This window comes from Entelurus aequoreus, linkage group LG03 (assembly GCF_033978785.1).
Source record: "Entelurus aequoreus isolate RoL-2023_Sb linkage group LG03, RoL_Eaeq_v1.1, whole genome shotgun sequence".
Classification (NCBI taxonomy): Eukaryota; Metazoa; Chordata; class Actinopteri; order Syngnathiformes; family Syngnathidae; genus Entelurus; species Entelurus aequoreus.
This window is the reverse complement of record NC_084733.1, coordinates 75,318,265-75,330,274: the sequence shown is the minus strand read 5'-3', so window position 1 is coordinate 75,330,274 and position 12,010 is coordinate 75,318,265. Positions and strand designations below refer to the sequence as shown.

Below are 12,010 nucleotides of genomic sequence, written 5' to 3'. Positions count from 1 at the left end.
AGAACCCACCCTGCAAGGAGTCGTCCACAGTCGGTAACACCGATTTACTGATTTAAGTAAAATCAACCAGTGCCACATTTGGATACCTTCGTCGCACTTGTGGTCACGTCCGGTTTCAGACCCGACACAGGGTCTAATAAGTCGTCAAGCACTCGGTCGGACTGCCTCTTGGTAATGTTACACATTGTAACGCCAACAATGCAAAAGCAAAGTACGGCTCAATTTTTCAAAATGCTCAATGCTAATTTACGTTGGGTTTCCCGTATACATGTTACCGATTAGCATTAGCAAATTAATGGCAAAGACTACTTCGTGGCTATGGCAACACACTGTAGTCTATATACTACTGCCATCTAATGTGTTGGAATTGCCAGTGCATGCAAATTCTACGATATAAAACACAGTACAGTACTTACAAATGAGATACTGACGTGTACGAATACAAGATAACTACTGAACAGTGAAGTTCAGTGTTAAAGGCCTACTGAAATTAATTTTTTAAAATTTAAACGGGGATAACAGATCCATTTTATGTGTCATACTTGATCATTTCGAGATATTGCCATATTTTTGCTGAAAGGATTTAGTAGAGAACATCGACGATAAAGTTCGCAACTTTTGGTCGCTGATAAAAAAAGCCTTGCCTCTACCGGAAGTAGCGTGACGTCGCAGGTTGAAGGGCTCCTCACATTTCCCCATTGTTTACACCAGCAGCGAGAGCGATTCGGACAGAAAAAGCGACGATTACCCCATTAATTTGAGCCAGGATGAAAGACTCGTGGATGAGGAACGTGAGAGTGAAGGACGTATCTTTTTTCGCTCTGACCGTAACTTAGGTGCAAGGGTTCATTGGATTCCACACTTTCTCCTTTTTCTATTGTGGTTCATGGATTTGTATTTTAAACCACCTCGGATACTATATCCTCTTGAAAATGAGAGTCGAGAACGCGAAATGGACATTCTCAGTGACTTTTATCTCCACGACTATACATCGGCGAAGCACTTTAGCTACGGAGCTAACGTGATAGATCGGTCTTAACTGCAGATAGAAACAAAATAAATAAACCCCTGACTGGAAGGATAGACAGAAAATCAACAATACTATTAAACCATGGACCTGTAACTACACAGTTAATGCTTTCCAGCCTGGCGAAGCTTAACAATGCTGTTGCTAACGATGCCATTGAAGCTAACTTACCTACGGGACCTCACAGAGCTATGCTAAAAACATTAGCTATCCACCTACGCCAGCCAGCCCTCATCTGCTCATCAACACCCGTGCTCACCTGCGTTCCAGCGATTGACGGAGCGACGAAGGACTTCACCCGATCATCGATGCGGTCGGCGGCTAGCGTCGGATAGCGCGTCTGCTATCCAAGTCAAAGTCCTCCTGGTTGTGTTGCTGCAGCCAGCCGCTAATACACCGATCCCACCTACAGCTTTCTTCTTTGCAGTCTTCATTGTTCATTAAACAAATTGCAAAAGATTCGCCAAAACAGATGTCCAGAATACTGTGGAATTTTGCGATGAAAACAGAGCTTTTTGTATTGCATACAATGGTGTCCGAATACTTCCGTTTCAACCATTGACGTCACGCGCGTACGTCATCACACATAGACGTTTTCAACCGGAAGTTTCGTGGGAAATTTAAAATTGCACTTTATAAGTTAACCCGGCCGTATTGGTATGTGTTGCAATGTTAAGATTTCATCATTGATATATAAACTATCAGACTGCGTGGTCGGTAGTAGTGGGTTTCAGTAGGCCTTTAAATGAAGAAGAAAAAAAACGTTATTTTTAAAAAATTGGTACAGTTGAGTAGCACTATTGAGTCCCATGTGCTTGGAATTTGTATTGTATTGCTAAAAAAATGTGGAAGGTACCCATCCATACCTCAAGCATAATGTATTAATTACTTTCCCAAAAACAGTGCTTATCTGTGGTGGTCTTATTTGAAGCAATTGGAGAAAAAGAAAATACATTTTCTCTTTTTTCTCTCTGGCACTCATCGAGGGCGGACGCTCCCCTTTCCTCTCCCTTATCTCTCCTGCTTGCTTCTTTGTCTTGTCTTGTCGCCTCTTTTTGCACTGCTCTCCAAATCTAAACATTGGAACTATTTAACATGGCCTAAACAAAATTGATAAGATCTTGGGTTTGGGGGAACCTGCTTGTCGTGACGAAGCGGTTGTTGCTGGACACACGACGGAATGTTGGGAGAAGAAGGAGTGCCACGTGCCTGGCGACCCTTTCAGTCGAGGACGTGAAGGTATCCACCTATTCGGAATTATGACAACAGGACATATGTTGATTGGAGTAAACGTTGCTCTGGTTTGTCGACAAATGGGAAGTTGCTGGCAGTCTTTAAAGTACCCCAAAGCTGCCAAAAATGATTGGAAGATGCAGGAAGACACTTGGGATTTGGATAACATCGGACTGTCCGCCCCGCAGGATTTTGAGGACCAGTCATAGACAATGTTAAGTGAAAAGCAAATTTTATTTTCACTCGCATACAAAACATTCTAACTTGGCTTCGAGACTCTCCCGAAGGACAGTGTAGCGAAGACCCAACAAACTCCCTTCTTGTCTCTCATGGACACACACTTGTTGTTGTTGACTTTGGACTGACTAGCTGCTGCACGACACCAAGGCTGCGGAATAGAGACACACGGCAGGCTTACACACACACATGCATCCACAAAAAATATATGCCACACACACATACCCCACCCCCCATCCAACGCCCTTGACGCGAATCCCTTAAGGGTGATGGACGGCTGGGCAGCACCTGAAGAGCTGCAGCCTGCCACCGTGGCCCCCACTCCCTCCCCTCTGTTGCAAGTCTCGAGATGTTGTAATATGTATATGTGCTTTGCTATGGAGGTTTTTTACCCACTAGATTGTATTTTTTACTCATCCTTCCCCAGCGTTTACCTTTTTCCCATTTTTTACGGGGCGCCTTGTGGAGACCCATCAGCGTTCCTGTTCTGTAACCCTGTACACTGTTTGTTTGTCTAATCTTCAACGGGTTTGTGCTGAAAACAAAGTTTTGTTGTACTTGTGCAATGACAATAAAGACCTACCTACCTATCTACATACTTATATACAAATAAGGCAAGTATCCTACACTTGTAATTTTTAAAGTAAATCTGTACAGCAGATATGATCATCTACATCAACAACATGACTTGTCTGAGTGGCTGGACAGGGCAGGTTAAAATAAATAAATACATTAATTAAACATTGTTACACATAAAAAAACAAAAAAACAAAACTATATATATATATATATATATATATATATATATATATATATATATATATATATATATATATATATATATATATATCTTTATATATACAGTGGGGCAAAAAAGTATTTAGTCAGCCACCCATTGACAATCAATGGGTGGCTGACTAAATACTTTTTTGCCCCACTGTATATATATAAATCCATTTTTGATTTCTTTAAATCAATTAAGAATCGTTACAAATAAGAATCGTGATTAATTCCAAAATTGATTTGTTTTAACACCCCTAATAAATAGACATATATAGGCTATGCAATATTGTTTGATTGTTTTATTGCTGATATAAAACATTGGTCAGATATCGATTGGATCGAATATTGGCTTGAGATTTGCAATAATTGGTAATTGATTGAATAAATGTAAAAAAAAAAATACAATAAAAAATCTACAAAAATATATTAGATACATATACACATTTATATTTGCATTAAATATATATTTTTTGGAATTTAATGAATAATGTTTGATTTGATCTGAAAAGGTCCAAATTACATTAATTCCAAAATAGGTTATTTAAGCTAATAACTATTATTTGTGCACAAAGCTTTAATTAATTAATTTCTTCACAATTTAAGTATTTTTTTTACGCTTGTGCATGTGCATATGTATGTATATATATATATATATATATATATATATATATATATATATATATATATATATATATATATATATATATATATATATATATATATACATACACAGTATCTCTCTCTCTCTCTCTCTCTCTCTCTCTCTCTCTCTCTATATATATATATTTATTTATATCTATATGTATCTATATATCTATATCTATATCTATATATACATATACATGTATACATATATATATATATATATATATATATATATATATATATATATATATATATATATATATATATATATATATATATATATATATATATATATATATTGTGACGTAACATTATCAGGTAATAAGAAGGGACTTTTATTTTGAAGGCGAGTTGGTCCCTCCTCTAGTTTCCGGTAGTCTCAGCACGACAGTCAGACGCCCACTTGTTTACACACGAGACAGGTTTACGTGTTTCAGCGCTCCAAGTTTGTTGTTTCTTCCCACAAAGTGCCTTGGAAACATTGTCTGTAAGTCTTGTGTCTGTTTTATGAGTAACATGAAGACGTTGTGTGTGTGTGTAAATGTAGAAATAGCACTGTGCGACGATAGCTTGTTCTATTTTTTTAGCTTGTTGCTACTTAGCATGTAGCTTCTTTGCTCGCTCACTCCTCTAAGGGAGGGTGCAATGTTTATAAATGTAAATCCTATTCATGTGTGGCTATGAGTATTACATGGGCTGTATAGGGCTATTTACATCACTTTATGAGCACTGTTTACATGCTATTGTATGGGCTGTGTGTGTATGTGTGAAAACATATTATGCAGCAAACATTTATGGAAATGTAGTTACTTAGTGGTGTTTATTTGACATATATTTTGTGTCTCTTTATACAGTTTTACAATAATAACAACAAAGAAAGAAATGACCAATTAGACAAGAAGAAAGGAAAAGTGCATTCCCTGTGAAAACCACTAAAGCTTCTTAAAGATAAAAGGCCTGGACTCTTTCTTCCCTTTCCTTGGAATCTTCATGTTAGCTATCCGTCAACTTGTTAACGTCACGGACACAGACACGTGGGACGGAATAGTAAAAAGACAAGCTTCACGGCGGGCACTTTAACAACAGAAGCAATAAAAATGGACAACGCCGAAACAAGTGGAGACATCGGCAGCGGTGATGTGGCCAGCACGGAAAGAGACCGTGGACACGACGCTGCCTCCCTGCATTCCACCACAACTGCAGGATCCAGTCTTTCCTCAACTAGCAAAGCTGCTATCAAGGCCCGCGCTAAACTCGAAGCTGCGCGCGCACGCGCTTCCTACGGACGCCGAGAAGCAGAACTGAAGGCTAAAGAAGCCAGAATAGCAGCCGAGTTATCAACACTGCAGGATGAGAAGGAGGTAGCAGCAGCATTAGCTGAAACCCAATTCCTCGAAGAAGCAGCTGAGCTTGAGAGCCGTGAAGGAAGTAGAATGAGCCACTTTGGATTGGCTAGCAATAGCAACCAACGCACACACGACTATGTTGAACAACACACAAAGCGACAATCTAGCTATGGAGAGCCCCCTGTACTAGAAACATATACTCCCCAAGCTCCTCAACTGTCAGCTGCAGCTCAACTACCCAAAGAGTTGACAATTACTGCTCCTACACAACAAACTGGGAGGCCTACATCAGCTGCTACACAGCAACACACAAGGTCGGTGCCTGCAGTACATCGACAGTTCCCTGACACGGTCCCACCTCGTCAGTTCTCGCCTGTCCAGTCATATTATCCCCCTCTCAGAACCCCGCTGCAGTCAAATCCAAAAGACATGACTGCTATGAGTGACATTGCAAGATATTTTGTGCGCCGGGAGCTTGTGAGTTCCGGTCTCACCCAGTTCAACGACCACCCGGAAAACTACTGGGCATGGAAGTCCTCTTACATCAACGCTACTGGAGAACTCAACTTAAATGCCAGTGAGGAACTCAACCTATTAACAAAGTGGCTAGGAAGAGAGTCCTCGGAGCATGTCAAAAGGATTCGCTCTGTCCATGTCGCCAACCCTGCTGTAGGTCTGCAACTTGTCTGGGAACGCCTAGAAGAGTGCTACGGCTCCCCGGAGGTGATAGAGAGATCCCTCTTCAAAAGACTTGAGGATTTTCCGAAGCTGTCCAACAAAGAACCCACAAAACTAAGGGAACTTGGAGACCTGCTCTCAGAGTTAAACGCTGCTAAGTCTGAAGACTACCTGCAAGGGCTCTCATACCTGGACACAGCCAGGGGTGTGAACCCCATTGTAGAAAAGCTGCCACACGGTCTGCAAGAAAAATGGTTGGCTAAGGGTTCTCAGTACAAGGAGCAGTACAATGTTTCCTTTCCCCCTTTTGCCTACTTCACCGACTTCATCTGCAGCGAAGCACGTAGAAGAAACGACCCCAGTTTTTCCCTCACTCTAACTCCGTTGAAAACATCTAATCATCTCCCAAAGCACGAACAGTTTGAAAGAGGGGCAAGATACGCTAAACGACAAGTATCTACCCACAAGACAGATGTCGAAGGAAACAACTCAACTTCTCAAATGTTCAGTTCAAGTTACAAGCTCGACGATGTCGGGAGACAGTGTCCCATACATCAGAAACCCCATCCTCTGAACAAGTGCCGTGGTTTTCGAAGCAAACCACTTGAAGAACGCAGAGCCTTTCTGAAAGACAATGGGGTCTGCTTCAAGTGTTGCTCCTCCACGACCCACCTGGCGAGGAACTGTAAGACTGCTCTCAAGTGTAATGAATGTGAGAGCGACGACCATGTAGCCGCACTTCATCCTGGACCTCCACCGTGGGATAAAGAGAACAAGGACCCCCCCTCACAGTATGGCGGGGAGAGTGAAGAGAAAGCGCCTGGACCAGCAGTCACCTCGAAATGTACAGAAGTCTGCGGCAAAGGGCAAAGCCTCCGGTCCTGTTCCAAGATATGCCTTGTTAAGGTTTATCCCAAAACACACCCAGACAGAGCTACTAACGTCTACATCCTCCTAGATGACCAGAGCAACAGATCCCTGGCGAGGTCTGAGTTCTTTGACCTCTTCCAAATCGAAGGTTCAGACTCACCTTACACTCTCCGGACATGTGCAGGAGTCTCCGAGACATCCGGAAGGAGAGCCACTGGGTTCATCGCAGAGTCTCTGGATGGAAAAACCAGTGTGGTGCTTCCAACACTCATAGAATGTAACCACATGCCAGACGACCGGTCCGAGATCCCAACTCCCGAGGTCGCACGACACCACAACCACTTGAGGTCCATCGCTCACATGATCCCACGTCTGGACCCTGAAGCCCAGATACTAATACTTCTTGGACGCGACGTCCTTCAGGTCCATAAAGTCAGAGAGCAGCGTAACGGTCCTCAGAGTGCCCCCTTCGCCCAACGACTGGATCTTGGCTGGGTTGTCGTAGGAGATGTGTGTCTCGGGTCAGCCCACAAAGCGGCAGCTGTGACTTCCTACCGTACCAGTGTGCTTGAAAATGGAAGACCATCTCTCCTCACTCCATGTCCCAACCAGCTTCAAGTCAAGGAAAGGTTCAGCTCCAAAGTACACAATGCAACTTCTTCTAGCAGCCTTAAATTCAACATCCCTGTCCTCGATGACAGCAACTTGGGCAACACGATCTTCCAGAGCACTAAAGATGATGATCAAGTAGGACTTTCCATCGAGGACCGAATGTTCCTGGATTTCATGGACAGAGAGATGACAATGGATGACACCAACAGCTGGGTGGCACCGCTTCCATTCAGATCTCCTCGTCAAAGACTGCCAAACAATAGACAACAAGTACTCAGCAGACTTACCACTCTTCGTCGCACCTTTGAAAGAAAGCCAAAGATGAAGGATGACTTCTTTGCCTTCATGCAGAAAATCTTCGATCGCAACCATGCTGAGTTGGCACCGCCACTAGAGGAAGGAGGTGAGTGCTGGTACTTACCTATTTTTGGTGTCTATCATCCCCAGAAGCCGGACAAGATCAGGGTCGTCTTCGACTCCAGTGCTCAAGATCATGGCATTTCCCTGAATGACGTACTACTTACTGGGCCGGATCTAAACAACAGTTTGCTTGGCGTGTTGCTGCGCTTCAGAAGAGAGACTGTTGCTGTAATAGCAGACATTGAACAAATGTTCCACAGCTTTGTCGTTCGCAAAGACAACAGAGACTTTTTGCGCTTCTTGTGGTTCAAAGAAAACGACCCCGGCCAAGAGATTGTGGAGTATCGCATGAAAGTCCATATATTCGGTAACTCACCCTCCCCAGCAGTAGCCATCTACGGGCTTCACCGTGCAGCAGAACATGGAGCAGAGGAACATGGATTAGATGCCAAACACTTTGTGGAACGCGACTTCTACGTCGATGACGGGCTCACGTCGCTACCTTCAGCCACGGAAGCCATCGACCTGCTGACAAGGACACAGGAGATGTTGGCTGCTTCAAACCTGAGACTCCACAAGATAGCATCCAACTGCTCTAATGTGCTAAAGGCCTTCTCTCAGGAAGATCATGCAGGAGGACTACAAAACTTGGATTTCGACGACAACTCCACTCTCGTCCAACGCAGTTTGGGACTCAGCTGGGAGCTAAAGCATGACATCTTCACCTACAAAACAATAGCCACAGAGAAACCCTACACACGTAGAGGTGCTCTAGCAGTAGTGAACAGCCTGTTCGACCCTCTCGGTCTTGTAGCTCCAGTCGTCATTCAAGGGAAGTTTCTACTCCGAGAACTGACTTGCAACGAAGCCCTTGACTGGGACACCCCTCTACCGAAGACAAAGGAAGCTGAATGGAAGATGTGGAAAGATTCATTACAAGATTTACAAGACATTAGGATACCTAGAGCGTACTCAACTACCACCTTGTCTACTGCACAGAAGAGAGAACTTCATTTTTTCTGTGACGCTTCAGTAAAGGCTATCGCTGCCGTTGGCTACCTCAAAGTAATTGACAGCGATGGAGGGTGCCACGTCGGTTTTGTCCTGGGAAAGGCGAAACTAGCACCTCCATCCGCCCACACTATTCCAAGACTGGAATTGGGAGCTGCTGTACTCGCAGTGGAAATGGCAGAGTTGGTACAGAGAGAGCTGGACATTTGTATTGACACAATGCATTTCTACACAGACAGCAGAGTCGTCCTGGGATACATCTACAACCAGACCAGGCGATTCTACGTGTACGTCTGCAACAGGGTGCAGCGAATCAGAAGGTCAACCAAACCAGATCAGTGGCACTACGTCCACACAGCTCAAAACCCAGCAGATCATGCTTCACGATCAGTTCCTGCAACGGAGCTAACAAACACTACATGGTTCACAGGACCCACCTTTCTGTACCTGCCTGATGAAGTTCCCAGCTCTGAAATGGAACATCACAAGCTCGTCGACCCAGACACTGACAGCGAGGTACGTTCCCATGCTACAGCACTTTCCATTCCTCACTCTAAGCTAGGATCTCATCGGTTTGGGCGATTTTCCACATGGAAGTCACTAGTACGGGCTATCACTTCCATAACCAACATGCTGGAACGTAAAAGAGCACCAGTCACAACCGGCGATATCACTAAACCCGTTACAGCACAACTATCAAAAGCAGAGACTATCATAATTAGTTGTGTGCAAAAAGAGACTTACAGAACTGAGCTCGACTGCCTGGCTGCTGGGAAAAACATTCCAAAAGACAGTCCCCTAAGAAAGCTGGACCCTTACATGGATGAAAAGGGACTTTTGAGGATAGGAGGAAGGCTCAAGCATGCCACACTGGACATTGGAGAGCAGTTTCCTATTATCATTCCAGCCCACAACCAAATTGGGAAGCTCCTTGTGAGACACTACCACCAAAAGGTCAAACATCAGGGTCGTGTCTTCACAGAAGGATCCATCCGTACAGCAGGATACTGGATTGTTGGTGCCAAACGGTGCATCAACAGCATTCTCCGCAAATGTGTGGTTTGCAACAAACTTCGTGGAAGGACTGCTGAACAGAAAATGGCGGATCTTCCCCCTGACCGTCTGTGCACAGAACCACCTTTTACCTATGTGGGACTTGATGTGTTCGGTCCCTGGTCTGTCACCACGAGACGGACCCGTGGAGGTCAAGCTGAAAGCAAGAGGTGGGCAGTGCTCTTCACGTGCATGAGCACGCGTGCCGTGCACATAGAACTCATCGAATCAATGGAAACATCAAGTTTCATCAACGCTTTACGTCGATTATTTGCACTGAGAGGACCCGCAAAGCAGATTCGTTCCGACTGTGGGACAAACTTCATTGGTGCCTGCAAGGAGTTGCACATGGTCCTAACAGATCCCAAAGAGCCCAATGTCAGGAAGTATTTGGGTGAGGAAGGGTGTACGTGGATTTTCAACGCGCCTCATTCCTCCCATATGGGAGGAGCCTGGGAACGCATGATTGGAGTCTCCAGAAGAATTCTTGACTCCATGCTTCAAGAATCCAGCCGATCACATCTCACTCATGAAGTGTTGTCTACGGTAATGGCAGAAGTAACAGCGATCATTAATGCCAGACCACTCACACCGATCTCCTCAGACCCGGAATCTCCTTTCCTTCTGACCCCTGCTTCGCTATTGACGCAGAAGTTGTGCACTCTCCCTGCCCCTCCTGGAACGTTCGACAACAAGGATCTCTACCGCCAGCAGTGGAGGAAGGTGCAGCATCTCGCCAACACCTTTTGGCACAGATGGAGGCGCGAATACCTTCCCACACTTCAAAATCGCAACAAGTGGCAAGATGTCAAGCCTAATCTGAAGGAGGGTGACCTTGTGTTGCTCAAAGACAATCAAGCTAAGAGGAACGAGTGGCCCCTGGCTCTTGTCACAAAGACTTTCCCCGACCAGGACGGGAAGGTCAGGAAGATAGAACTCAAGGTCACAAGATCTGGATCTGCAAAGACTTTTCTGAGGCCTGTCTCTGAGACAGTCCTTCTCTTGGCAGCTAATGATACAGACTAAGTTAAGTTAGGTTTCTGTAATTTGTATCAATCATGTTCCTACTGCAGTTCGAAATAGTGGTATAGTATTTATACCAGGCGGGGAGTGTGACGTAACATTATCAGGTAATAAGAAGGGACTTTTATTTTGAAGGCGAGTTGGTCCCTCCTCTAGTTTCCGGTAGTCTCAGCACGACAGTCAGACGCCCACTTGTTTACACACGAGACAGGTTTACGTGTTTCAGCGCTCCAAGTTTGTTGTTTCTTCCCACAAAGTGCCTTGGAAACATTGTCTGTAAGTCTTGTGTCTGTTTTATGAGTAACATGAAGACGTTGTGTGTGTGTGTAAATGTAGAAATAGCACTGTGCGACGATAGCTTGTTCTATTTTTTAGCTTGTTGCTACTTAGCATGTAGCTTCTTTGCTCGCTCACTCCTCTAAGGGAGGGTGCAATGTTTATAAATGTAAATCCTATTCATGTGTGGCTATGAGTATTACATGGGCTGTATAGGGCTATTTACATCACTTTATGAGCACTGTTTACATGCTATTGTATGGGCTGTGTGTGTATGTGTGAAAACATATTATGCAGCAAACATTTATGGAAATGTAGTTACTTAGTGGTGTTTATTTGACATATATTTTGTGTCTCTTTATACAGTTTTACAATAATAACAACAAAGAAAGAAATGACCAATTAGACAAGAAGAAAGGAAAAGTGCATTCCCTGTGAAAACCACTAAAGCTTCTTAAAGATAAAAGGCCTGGACTCTTTCTTCCCTTTCCTTGGAATCTTCATGTTAGCTATCCGTCAACTTGTTAACGTCACGGACACAGACACGTGGGACGGAATATATATATATATATATATATACTGTATATATATATATATATATATATATATATATATATATATATATATATATATATACAGTATCTCTCTCTCTCTCTCTCTCTCTATATATATATATATATATATATATATATTTATATCTATATGTATATATATATCTATATCTATATCTATATATACATATACATGTATACATATATATATATATATATATATATATATATATATATATATATATATATATATATATATATATATATATATATATATATATATATATATAAATCAATATCACTAT

General features: G+C 43.1%; 1 protein-coding gene across 1 annotated transcript; it reads left to right on the top strand.

Moving 5' to 3' along the window:
- The first annotated feature begins 4,232 nt into the window (after positions 1–4,232).
- Positions 4,233–11,652, top strand: LOC133645951 (uncharacterized). The gene is made up of 3 exons (XM_062040877.1): positions 4,233–4,412; positions 4,780–7,701; positions 7,783–11,652. Exons 2-3 carry the CDS (start codon positions 5,023–5,025, stop codon positions 10,879–10,881), a joined length of 5,778 nt encoding a protein of 1,925 aa, XP_061896861.1. The 5' UTR covers positions 4,233–4,412; positions 4,780–5,022; the 3' UTR covers positions 10,882–11,652.
- Positions 11,653–12,010: the final 358 nt, after the last annotated feature.